The sequence below is a fragment of the Chiloscyllium plagiosum genome, unplaced genomic scaffold (assembly GCF_037043375.1).
Source record: "Chiloscyllium plagiosum isolate Xiang-an unplaced genomic scaffold, Cpla_swu_hap1 HiC_scaffold_31, whole genome shotgun sequence".
In the NCBI taxonomy this organism is placed as follows: domain Eukaryota; kingdom Metazoa; phylum Chordata; class Chondrichthyes; order Orectolobiformes; family Hemiscylliidae; genus Chiloscyllium; species Chiloscyllium plagiosum.
In genome coordinates this window covers 56,982,525-56,995,858 of record NW_028270169.1, presented here as the reverse complement: position 1 = coordinate 56,995,858, position 13,334 = coordinate 56,982,525, and the positions used below count along the sequence as shown (strand labels likewise).

The following is a 13,334-nucleotide window of genomic DNA, read 5'->3' as shown; positions in this document are numbered from 1 at the left end:
GAATTGAGCAATATCCAGTATTTGCATACATTTTATCAAATAAATGAAATAAGAACATGCCTTTTTAAAAGTAATTACATTCAGTATAACTTCCTTTATTCGGATAGCTGATCTGATCGAAAAAAAAAATCGGTTATCTGAACAAGTTACTCCCCGCTTGTCTCATTCAGATAATCGAGGTTGTTCTGTACCACCGTTTCCTCGCTGCTTCTAGTTCTAAACGATGGTTTCTGGACTCAATGTTAACTATATACTCTACCTGAGCTGAAGAAATTTTCCAGTTCATTGACCCATGTCAGCCCGACGCTGTGTACACCAGCTAGGTGTGTGCAATGATACCGTGTTGGACATAATGGATCTAGAAAGATAAGATCAGATAAATGATTGACAACTATTCCTCATTAGAACATAGAAGAATACAGCGCAGTACAGGCCCTTTGGCCCTCGATGTTGCGCCGATCCAAGCCTACCTAACATACACTAGCCCACTATCCTCCATATGCCTATCCAATGCCCGCTTAAATGCCCATAAAGAGGGAGAGTCCACCACTGCTACTGGCAGGGCATTCCATGAACTCACGATTCGCTGAGTAAAGAACCTACCCCTAACATCCGCCCTATACCTACCACTCCTTAATTTAAAGCTATGCCCCCTCGTAATAGCTGACTCCATACATGGAAAAAGGTCAACCCTATCTAAACCCCTAATCATCTTGTACACCTCTATCAAGTCACCCCTAAACCTTCTTTTCTCCAATGAAAACAACCCCAAGTGCCTCAGCCTTTCCTCATACGATCTTCCTACCATACCAGGCAACATCCTGGTAAACCTCCTCCACATCCTTCCTATAGTATGGCGACCAAAACTGCACACAATACTCCAGATGTGGCCGCACCAGAGTCTTATACAACTGCAACATGATCTCAGGACTCCAGAACTCAATTCCTCTACCAATAAAAGCCAGTACGCCATATGCCTTCTTCACCGCACTATTTACCTGGGTGGCAACTTTCAAAGATCTGTGTACATGGACACCAAGATCCCTCTGCTCATCCACACTACCAAGTACCCGACCATTAGCCCAGTACCCCATCTTTTTGTTACTCTTACCAAAGTGAATCACCTCACACTTAGCTACATTGAACTCCATTTGCCACCTTTCTGCCCAGTTCTGCAGCTTATCTATATCCCGCTGTAACCTGCCACATCCTTCCTCACTGTCAACAACTCCTGCGACTTTCGTATCATCCGCAAACTTGCTCACCCAGCCTTCTAGCCCCTCCTCCAGGTCATTTATAAAAATGACAAACAGCAATGGTCCCAAAACAGATCCTTGCAGAACACCGCTAGTAACGGCACTCCAAGATGAACCTTTACCATCAACTACTACCCTCTGTCTTCTTCCAGCCAGCCAATTCCTAATCCAAACCTCCAACTCACCCTTAATGCCATAACCTCCGTATTTTTTGAAGTAGCCTACCATGGGGAACCTTATCAAATGCCTTACTAAAATCCATATACACCACATCTACTGCTTTCCCCTCGTCCACCTCCTTAGTCACCTTCTCAAAGAATTCAATAAGGTTTGTGAGGCACGACCTGCCCTTCACAAAACCATGCTGACTATCCTTGATCACATTATTCCTATCCAGATGTTCATAAATCCTATCCCTTACAATTCTAAGACTTTGCCCACAACAGAAGTGAGACTCACCGGCCTATAGTTACTAGGGTTATCCCTACTCCCCTTCTTGAACAAGGGAACCACATTGAGGATATATTGACTTGCCACAGGTCTAAATTATGAGAGATAGTGGAATAATAGGCAAAAAAAAAGCTGATTCGTATCAAACTCTCATTCAAATAGAATATTTAATAGGGATAAAAGTAATGGTTGAAACTTTATTGCTGGAACAGCAGAGCAGGTCAGGCAGCATCCAGGGAACAGGAGATTCGACGTTTCGGGCACAGGCCCTTCTTCAGGAATCTTTTCCCGAAAATCTGTGCCCGAATCTGTGCCCGAAACGTCGAATCTCCTGTTCCCTGGATGCTGCCTGACCTGCTGTGCTGTTCCAGCAATAAAGTTTCAACTTTGATCTCCAGCATCTGCAGACCTCACTTTCTCCATAAAAGTAATGGAAGAAAAGGAGATTTATTGTGTTCAACACCAATGCAATTACATCGGCTGTCAGGTATATGGTTTTAAGTTATATAAATGAATAAATGTAGGAGCACACTAAAGACATTGCACCATACCTTTATGCAATGAGATTGGGCAGGAGAAATCAGATTGCAATTGCTCGATGTCATCCCCAGTCACCAGTTTCAAGCTCAATTCCAATTCCACACATTCAAACACGTAGAGCGAAGGAAGAGACTCACATCTCAGGTCCCAAGATTCATTGGCCTAAACATGAAGAGTATAAACCTTCAACTTTCTAACAATTTATAATGTCTGCATTACCTCAAACAATACAAGCAAGCCAATGTAATTATATAAATTAAAATTAGAAATATTAACATAATTGCACATTGAATCAGTTCAGCCAGCATTGCATGGTAAATATTAGCACAATTGGAAATGACTATATTATGGTAGTCATTTTATGTGTTTCATAAAATCTTGAGGGTTGGATAATAATTCAGTTAATAATATTTAGCCCACTGGCTCATGGTCCTGCTTTCTGTCCTAATCGATTTCTTCAACCCCCATGTACCTATCTAGCTTCCTCTTAAATACTTCTTTATTTTTTTCTTAACTATGGGTTGTAACAACATATTTCATATTCCCACCACACTAAGTAAAGATATTTTCTGAATTTCCTTCCAGATTGGTTAGTGACTATCGCATATCTATAAACTCCAATTTTGACTATCCCAACAAATGGAAAACTTTTTGCAAGTGTAACTTAATTCAAACACCAGCACACTCCTCAGCTGTGTGAAAGAGGCGGCCCTGGTCGCTTGCTTAAGTCATTATAAACTCAGTTTGTAAATCGTCCCGTGATTCTTCTTTGAACCTTCTCAAATGCCTACATATCTATTTTTTAATATCAAGACCAAAACTGTATTATATTCTAACCTCCATTATATTCTAATCAAAGTACAACACAAATTTAGCATAACTTTGAATTTTAATTCAGACGGTCAACAAAGGAACCTTATTTGTGGAGGTTGCCTTTAAAAAGAAAGTTATTTTAATCTAGGTCACTACTTTATGACTTGCATGGATATACCCAGAGTTAAATTTCTCCTCTTCCCCATTTGGGTTCTTACTTTCCAAGGAAAGTGCAACATCCTTATTTGGGCTACCAAAAGGCAGCATTACATACTTATCCATGGTAAAACATCAATTAGATTCTGCAAGTTTATTCTCTTTTATAACAAAACAATAATTATTTGCACTATCCTATTACAGTTGCTTGTTCCTGAGGTTTTATCTACATGCATTAATTTTTTTAATTTTGCCTGCCACCACACCGGCAAGACTGCTTGGGAACTATACACTGAAAACAATGAAAGGTGGACAATAACACACCAGCAACTCAATCACCTCACTACACAGGAGGCAGACTGAGTATTGCAGTATCTGATGGGTAGACGGCAGGGAGAAAGGAGAGACAGGAAGGAGGGGGGAAGAAAAGCCACGCAAACAGTAAAGCTACCAAGATAAGTTCCAAATGCATATACTTCTTATTTGCATATGATCCATTTCCATCTTACCATCTGATCTTCCTCTTCATCCCCCTCAAGAACCACACAGTGGTATAACATGCCGGATTGTGTAGCAATAACCAGAATGTTTGGGGTACAGGGAAGGCACAGTATGGCACAAGCATCATAGCCGTAATTATCCTCAGCAGCTGGGTGCATTGGTAGAGGACCCAGTAACTTCCCAATAAGACCAGTGCTAGGAGAGAAGATTAAGTAAAGCTCATGTCACATTTTGTTTCCAACAAGAATAGTTTTATTCTCACCTGAGTAGCTATTACAAGTGTGATAGATCCAGAATGTCACTAGTCTTGGCAACTACTATCTCAATGAAAAGTTACTAATCAGAATACTGTAATAAAATTTGGGTTTATTGAATGAATCCTCTTGGTTACGCTAAGCAGATACTTACTCTCTAGAGTTCACTTTCACTAAAATCTAGTCAAATAGAGATGTACAGCATGGAAACAGACCCTTCAATCCAACTTGTCCATGCCAACCAGATATCCTAACCTCATCTAGTCCCATTTGCCAGCACTTGGCCCATATCCCTCTAAACGCTTCCTATTCATGTACCCATCCAGATGCTTTTTAAATGGTCTAACTGTACCAGCCTCCACCACTTCCTCTGGCAGCTCATTCCATACACGCAACACCCTCTGCGTGAAAACGCTGCCCCTTAGGTCCCTTTCATATCTTTCCCCTCTCACCCTAAACCTATGCCCTCTAGTTCTTGACTCCGCACTCCAGGGAAAAGACTTTGTCCATTCACCCTAATCATGCTCCTCATGATTTTATACACCTCCATAAGGTCTTCCCTCAGCCTCTGACGTTCCAGGGAAAACAGCCCCAGCCTATTCAGCCTCTCCCTATAGCTCAAATCTTCCAACATCCGTGTAAATCTTTTCCAAACCCTTTCAGGTTTCATAAAATCCTTCCGATTGGAAGAAGGAGACCAGAAATGTGTACAATATTCCAAAAGTCCTGTACAGCTGCAACATGACCTCCCAACTCCTATACTCAATACTCTGGCCAATAAAGGAAAGAATACCAAACGCCTACTTCATTATCCTATCTACCTGCGACTCCACTTTCAAGGAATTAAGAACCTGTACTCCAAGGTCTCTTTGTTCAGCAATACTCCCCAGGACCTTACCATTAAATGAATAAGTCTCACTATAATTTGCTCTTCCAAAAGCAGCACCTTGCATTTATCTAAATCAAGCTCTATCTTTCCCTCCTAACATTGCACAACTAATGCCCCCAAAGGATTTGTAAAGACTGAACAAGTTAGGATAATAGGTAGATTAAAAGGTACATTTAGGGTTCATTAACTTCAATGCAATCCTATCATCATACCAATTCCTCATTTTATTCCTGCAGCTCCAGAGAAGGTGGTGAACTCCCAAAATTCAGAACCTCCGTTCACTTCAGAGGCACAGTAGAATGTAAAGCACAAAGGTAGCCTAGTCCAGATGGCCATCGGCTCTCAAAAACTAATTATATAATATGTAGCTAACAATATGCATCAGGTAAAAAGTTTGAATCCATAACTGAAGTTAAAAATCATACAACACCAGGTTATAGTCCAACAAGTTTATTTGGAAACACTAGCTTTTAAGCGCTGCTTCTTCATCGGGAGGTTGTCCATCTGATGAAGGAGCAACACTTCCAAATAAACACTATAACCTGGTGTTGTGTGATTTTTAACTTTGTCCACCCCAGTCCAACACTTGCACCTCCAAGTCATAATTGAAGTCATTTTCCTGAAGCTTATTTACCTAGATTACCTTGCCCACCAACCCTTTTCAACACGCTCAGTGACACACACTTACCTGTTGTTATGAGTGAGGTTGCAATAGATCAAGAAGGTCTCGCCATTTTCATACAGAACATAAAGTGGATAGACCTGAACCTCTTCTTTGGAACGACGCCCAGGGGCAGAAGTCAAAGGACCAAAATCAAAAGCAACTGCAGTCTCCCCAAGTGATGCTGTATATGATCTACAGTGGCAGAGACACACAGAATTATTACAGTGCACATGAAGACCATTCAGCCCATTGTGACTACACCAGCTCTATTATCTAGCACCAATCTCCTGCCTTCCCCTAGATCCCTGCACACCATGACCTTTCAATGCCCTTTGAATACTCAAGTAAATCTACCTCCACTACTTTTTGTGCAGTGCATTCCACAGCCTAACCACTCATTGTTAGAGGCTCTTCCTTCATCACCTCTACTCTGTTTGCACATCAGTTTATATCACCTTCCTTGTTCTTGAAACATCATCCCCTTTCTAAAGAATTGTACTTGAGGAAGATAAATAATTTGCATATGAAAGGAGAGGCCGTTGCAGCTCTAGCATAAAAGTAGTGAAACCCAGATAAGGTCCAATAGCTAGAAACATCTAGGAAACAGCAACCGTAACATCATTAGTTCAAATGAAATTTTAGTGAACAATCAATCAAAAAGAACTGGTCTAGAAAATTAGCTAATTTCAAAAATATAAGGAACTGGCCCAGGCAACTTGAAACACAACAAAAAGCACTGCATAAGCACTGGTAAAAGAGCAGGGTACCCACTATTGGACAAGTAATCCAAATGCCTGGATTAAAACAAACAAGAAAATGTGAAACGAAGCCACAACAGTTTACATAGGAAACTGGAGTAGGAGTAGGCCATTGAGCCCTCTTCAACATGACCATTGGTCATTCAAGACTTGAGGATCAGTTGTTTTAAATTTGGAAATAAAACCTAATTTCAATAGCCTTCAGATTTATGAACATTTGGTTTCTGCAGCCATGTGCCTTAAAGTTTTAGGTCTTTCTGTGCTGTAATCACTAATGCCCAAATGCACTTCACACAAATTCATCTGAAGCAGGCTCACCATTAGCTAAGTGAAGGTAGATCCAGCAACTTATCAGTGCTGCAGTAAAGTGTCAACCTAGATTCTGGGCTCAAGTACTAGAATACAGTTTGAATACCAATCTCAACTTTTCAACCTCAAAAATATTATAACTAGAAATCATACAATTCAAATTCAAGCAAATCTCTTTTCATTTATGGACTACTCAGTTCTTGTCCACCTGTTCTCTCATTAGAGAGGGACAACTGGTGGTCATTTAACCCACAGGGGACCATGCCTCAGACGAGGAGAGAGATTGAGAGAGTCCTTCATGGTAACTTCATAGTGCGGGAATTAAACCCAGACTGTTGCCATCATACTGTATCATAAGCAAGCCATCTATCCACCTGACTGATCCCTGGATGTACTTCTGTAGTAGTTTGTCAAATATGCAAACAAAAAAGCCACACAATTCACCCATAAAAAAGTATATCCAATTTAATTACACTACTATTGAAAATAGTCAATCATATTCTGTTTCAATATGTTCAGAAATCTTTGGAGGTGGGGGGGGGGGGGGGGGGGGGAAACAAAAGAGAAAGCAACCAAGTACACTAATCTTTAAAGATGAAGCTCAGGTGGAAAAGCTTCTTAGAGAGACATGGCAGAATATGGGTTTATACAGGAGATACCAAGTATAAAATTGTTATTGAAAATATACAAGGCTTTGGTTTGATCATACCATGGTTGGAGAATTGCATATTCTGAGAACTACATTATAGAAAGGATATTTGAAACATAGAAAGCATCAGCAAACCCAATGAAAGACAGTTAGGGAAAAAAAAAATAAAAAACTTCACTCGAAGAAGAAAGCGTAAAGCAGAATCTAACAGGCTACATATAGAGGGTCTAGGAGAGATATCGAGTGAAATATGGCTTCCTCTGCGGTGAGTAGTAATTTAGGATTTTTTTTTGGTTATGGGCCTCTGGTGAGCAGAAATCAACAATTTTCTGCAGGCGATAAACTTGAAGTATATCAGCTCAGATGGGCTTAATGACAGCACTATTGTTGCCAGTAGTGTGGCAACTTATGCAGAGGGAGAAACAGTTAACAATTCAGGTCAGACTTAGTAATTCTGTGCAGGAATAAAGATTGCTATATTGTTAGAAGTGTTGGCTTTCATACAAGATGATAAGCCCTACATGTCTACTCGAGTGAACAGAAAGGATCTCAGATTATTCAAACTGTTGAAGTTTTTTAGCGTTCATTGGCTTTGCTGATGCTTTCCAGGTTTCAAACTATGCTTTCCATAAATATAGTTCTCAGGATACAAAACACTCCACTCATGGCATAATCAAACCAACATCTTATTCTCAACCAGTTCAAATAAATTAATTTATTTCACAAATGTTTGACAGAACTTGCTGCACACAACATTGCTGCTGTATTTGCCTACATTATAACAGCACTTGCCACTGAATGTTTTGGGTTGCTAAGGACAAGAAAGAAGTTACACAAGTCCAGGTTCTTTCATCATAGAACAGAGAAGTTTGTACTTTCAGCAGATAATTAAGTGATAACACTCAGAAATAGTAACAAGGATAAAGTAAACCATTGATAATTTAGTTATTTGAGTCATGGTAGGAAGTGTCAGTAGATGGAAAGTACAAGTTGGCAAAATACTCATTTAGGAAAAAAATAACAGCACAAATCATATCCACAGAACAAGCAAAATGATAAACATGTTTACCTTGATGTTGGTACAATATTTTCCTCTTCACACTGAGTAAGGCTAAATGTGTTCACTGGAGTCTGTGGTTGCTTTAAGTCATATAACCTGTAATGACAAAATTGAATAGTTATGGGAAGAGAACAAATATTCATCTACCCTGGTTGCACTATTTTGGTCCTCACCAAGGGTGTAAAACAAAACAATGAGAGACACACAGTATTAACATTACATGCACCCATTTAATCCACATTAAACCTACCTTCCATCCTGCCCTAGGAGCATGCTGACCCAAGCTTTCAAGACCACCCTGTGCAGTGGTAGTGAAAAATCAGTTTTAAACTGTGGGCCCATGGTAAGCAGGATACTGGCAATTTTACTGACACATGTGACTCTTAATTGTACAGATGTCCACCTGAAACAGCTTGCCCAAGACATGCAAAACACCCACATGAAATTTTGGACTGGCTGAAAGGAAGGGGAAATAAGTATATAGCCGATAAACATCTCATTCTCAAAAGATGGAATGAACATATTTCTTTGATGGTTTTAAATGCAGACATGAATTTGAAGTGCAGATAGCTGGCTTGGTGATTTAATGCCGGAATAGCCAAGTTACGGAACATCAATATGAAGCAATGCAACTTTTAGATCAAGCAGTGTATCACATTACCTTATAGAATTATCAGAGGTCAACATAACAACATGTGGTTCCTCAGTTTCACTAGGGTACCAAGCAGCATGCTTCAATGTCAGTAATGTCGAACTAGTAAAGAATCTTTCTGCTATAGGAATTGTTCTGCAATTTCAAAAGAAAAACATTTAGTGCCCACAATATTTGCTTCTTCACAAGTAAAGAGTACAGAAACAGATCTTAAACAGCTTTTATAAAGAAATGCTGGTTTGTCAATTGATCCGGTAAGGTCAACAGACGAACATAAGTAGAGATCAGAAGGAATTTCAAGCAGCCAATAAACTGTCCCCGGTCAAAAAAGAGTCGCAAACTAAATCTTCAGCAGGATGCTGCACCCTTCTAACTATAAATATTTCAGCTCAATTGTAGTCTGGATTGTCATCAGACTGGGATATTTCAGAAGCCAATTTGATAATGGCTGCATAACTAGATTCCACTGAAGCCATTTGATTAAAAAAAAGACATGAAATTAATTTTTTCTTAAAAAAATGTTCTAAACAGAATAGATCAAAAGGTTTCTTTAGAATAAAATATTTAGGACAGCAAATTTGTGCTATGTGCAGCAAAATCCTAGTTTACTGGGCAGGAAAATATTCATCTGGTAAAATTATTTTGGACTCCAAAGAATAATACTTTTTTTTTCTTAACAATGTAAATAACAGTGGTTTAGTTATTCTTTCATGGGATATGAGCATCACTGCGTAATTTTGCTTGAACTAAATGTCAGAAGACAATGAATAATATACAGAGAAACCCCGATTAACCGAATCCAATTATCCGAAGGAGATCGCGATGTCTCGATAGAAACATTACATCAAAGACATGTTCCCAACAGTGATTAAACAGGCATTCTCCAAATGGCTGACCTCCCGCCCTCTCGCTCCGCAGAGTTCTAAACCACTCCACCCCCCCCCCGCCCAACTTCCACAGGTAATCTGACCAACATTGTCCTGTGCACGGCAAATATGGAACCTGTCAAAAAGTTGCAGAAAAACGTGTGTGTGTGTGTGTGTGTGTGCGCGCGCGCACGCTATTTGGAGACTTACCCCACAGCAGTCTTAATATTTGTGTCCAGTCTGGCTGCCCCAGAGAGGTGTTGGATGGGGTTGAGGGGCAAGTGGGGTGCAGTGTTGGATGGGATTTGGGGGGCAGGATGCAATGTTGCGGGGTGGGGGGGGCTGTGTCAGGGGGTGGGGAGAGGTGTTGGATGGGAGCGGTGTCGAGAGGACAGTGTTGGAGGCAGGGAGCGTGGTTGGGGATGGAGTCTCGCACGCTGTGTGCTACTGCAGTCTCCTGAACGGGGAGCAGACTAAGAACTCTTGAACCCCAGAGGAAAGGCATTTAATCGATTAACCAAATACTTGATTATCCGAACGGAAAAGTGCCTGCCCATCTCGTTCGGATAATCGGAGGTTGCCCTGTATTTATCATAAGAATTTAGAGTACACCAACCATGGCTGTATTTGAACCCATGTCTCCAGAACATTAACCTGGAAGCCTGGACAGCAAATCCAGCGACTTCACCACCACAACACCATCGCCCCCATGTGGTGTAGCACAGACTTAATACAAGTTCATGAAAAAAATACACAAACATGTTGACATAAACACACACCATTTATCTAAACTGCTCTGAAAAAAACATGTGAATTAACATGGAGATAAAGATGATCAATTAAGTTTTTACAGAAGCTAAATATCTCAATGAATGATTTCAATAAATCATGGCAAAAGGAAAATACTGCTGATACTGGAAACATTCAGCCGATCTGGCTGCATCTGTGCGGAGAGAATGCTAAATGTTTTAGTTTGCGACTTTTCCCTTGAAGTTTAACAAAATGTCATCAGTCTGAAACAGCAAATTTATTCCAACTTATAACCGGGGTTATCTGAATTGTTGAGTGTACCGAGCATTACTGAAAATAAAGCAGGAAAGCACCAGATAACTTGGCAGGTCTAACTGGAGAGAGAGAGAATCAAACCATTTCAATTGTGATAGGACTATACTTCGGGAATGGGTTGAGTCATATTGGACTCAAAATATTAACTGCTTCTTTCTTTCAGATGCTGTCAGACCTGCTGACTTTCTCGACTCAAATCTTGAGCATCCACAGTGCTGTGCTTTTATTCCACCTTTACTTATTTTGATTTTGTTACATTGGATTAACTGTTCTTTTTCTCAAAAAAAAAGGGCCTTTTTTTCAATTTAATCATGGAAAGAAAATACTGATATAGCAAATTTTGTTGAGTGACTTTTGAGAGAGTCAGGAGTGAACTAGCAGTTACTTTTTGCAAAGAGGAGAGCTAGTGATAGTTCATAAGTTGTGCTTTTGGTATTCCCTCCATTCCTTTGGAAATCCAGGAGGGTTGAAACTTCTTCACTTAATTATTTTCCATTGAGTGATGTACAATCACAAATACCAGGGCCTCAACTGAAATCATTTAACTTTTTCAAAAAACAAAAAGCAGAAATACCTAAACACTTACCGACAATTAACCCTGTTTGTTCCACCTTCAAATTCAGACCTCTTTCCCCACCGCTGGGGTAGCTCCAACACCATCATGCCTTTAGTTCCAATGAGTAGCACATGATGCTGAGTTGGACTGAGCAGAACTTCATTCACTTCAAATAGCGGTGGATTTATACATAGCAAGGTCTGCAGGTTAACAAAATAAGCAAATAAACTTCAATGGCATGGAAATGATGCATTTATGTACATCACAAATATCTTACATCTGATAAGTGATTCAGGTCTATTTCATTCCTAAGGTTTAAAATAGCACAAGAACCGAGGGTAAGGTTAATATTATAAAGTAAAAATAAATAATTGGATAAAATATTTACATAGTACTTTAAAACTCATTAAAGGACTGTAAGATAGTCCGTACAGTTCATTTCAGATGTGTCATGGCTGCAGCATGCACGAGATATAGGGCAAACATCTGTAGTAGGTGTATGCAGTTTAAGCAGCTTCAGCTTCACATTTGAGCTGGAAACCAAGTTGCAGAATGATGACACATTAGTGACGAGGAAATGTTTCTGAATATTTTGTATCACAAGGCAGTCCCACTTACGATGGTCTTCTGATTTGACCAGTTATCAGTAGGAGCATGGCTGCAGCTGAGGGAAATAGGGGAGCATGAGGGCAGAAGTGCAGGAGCAACAGCCTTTGCAACTGTCCAGCAGATGAACACACCACTCAACCAAATCAGCAAAAAGGAAAGCAGTGGTAGTAGGGCATGGTATAATAACATGGTATTAACCCGATTTCCTTCAAAGAAAGGTGGCTGTCCAGTGCCAGGACTTTTTCATCTGCTCAGGTCTGAACAATCATACAATGGGAGGAGCTGGATTCATGAATATATCAAAAATACAAAGACAAAGTATAGATTCTCCAGTCAGCATGAGGAATTAGACATCAAATTAAGCAGAATCTCAAAGGTAATAATCTTCTGAATCACTTGGTCAGTCAAGGTTATGGGTAACAGCTAGGCTGAAAGAATTTATAGCTACTAATGGGGACTATAAGTGATTGAAAATAGGTGGTTTGTGGCAGCAGCCAACATAATGACAAGGCCTGATGTTTGGGAGTTGGAGTAAGGGCATGAGAGAAGGTCCATTAATGGAGAAGGAGATCTTTACCCATTCCTTTGCCTGCCCAACTGTGTTTCCCTCACTGGGCTCCATCTATCATCGACTCTGCCCCTATCCAATCTTTAGCATTTTAATCACCTGTTTCCTAGGTACAGTCAGTTCTGAAGTGTTACTAGACCCAAAACATGAACCTTACTTTTTCTCCATAGATGCTGTCAGACTGGTTGAGTTTTTCCGGCACTTTGTTTGATTTTGTTCTAACCAGTTCTTGGTTTTTTTTTCTAATTAGTTGATTCAGCAGCAAAGAAGATCCTAGTCTTTCCCACTTTCCACCCACCACATCCCTTTACTACCTTGCCTCCTGTTAAATCTGTGCAACGTTTTAACTGTTTGTCCGCTCCTCTCTCTCACACACACACTGTCCTCCCTCTCCCCCTTGGCTTGTACCTGGTACGATTCGATGTCGGCGTTCAAGCTCCGAAGGTTAGTGGTGTAAAACGCGCTTTCGTTCACATCCCAGAAGAAAAGATCACTATCGACGCAGAAGACGAGGTTTTTAACCGGATCATCCGAGCGCCTATCACTCCTTTTGAGCCGGTCCAACAGGGGATGATTGAGTAACTCCCCCCACCACCGCTCACAGCCATCCGCCATCTTCCTCAGGACCGCCTGGAAGTGCGTCACTATAACAGGCAGCCAATGGCAACCGAGCAGAACCGTCCACGTGACCCGACATCCGGGATACTGCGCCTGCGCGG

General features: G+C 40.5%; 1 protein-coding gene across 2 annotated transcripts in view; it reads right to left on the bottom strand.

The window, feature by feature from the left end:
• Positions 1-13,231, bottom strand: part of nup88 (nucleoporin 88) — a 49,484-nt gene extending 36,253 nt beyond the window's left edge. For both annotated transcript variants that reach the window (XM_043718836.2, XM_087977567.1), the window contains exons 1-8: positions 13,024-13,231; positions 11,469-11,638; positions 8,961-9,086; positions 8,309-8,395; positions 5,548-5,715; positions 3,725-3,911; positions 2,258-2,408; positions 260-358 (exon numbers count right to left, since the gene is read on the bottom strand). In XM_043718836.2, the coding sequence (XP_043574771.2) occupies positions 260-358; positions 2,258-2,408; positions 3,725-3,911; positions 5,548-5,715; positions 8,309-8,395; positions 8,961-9,086; positions 11,469-11,638; positions 13,024-13,230 (1,195 nt within the window). In that variant the 5' untranslated portion in view covers position 13,231. The remainder of the gene's footprint in view (positions 1-259; positions 359-2,257; positions 2,409-3,724; positions 3,912-5,547; positions 5,716-8,308; positions 8,396-8,960; positions 9,087-11,468; positions 11,639-13,023) is intronic.
• Positions 13,232-13,334: the final 103 nt, after the last annotated feature.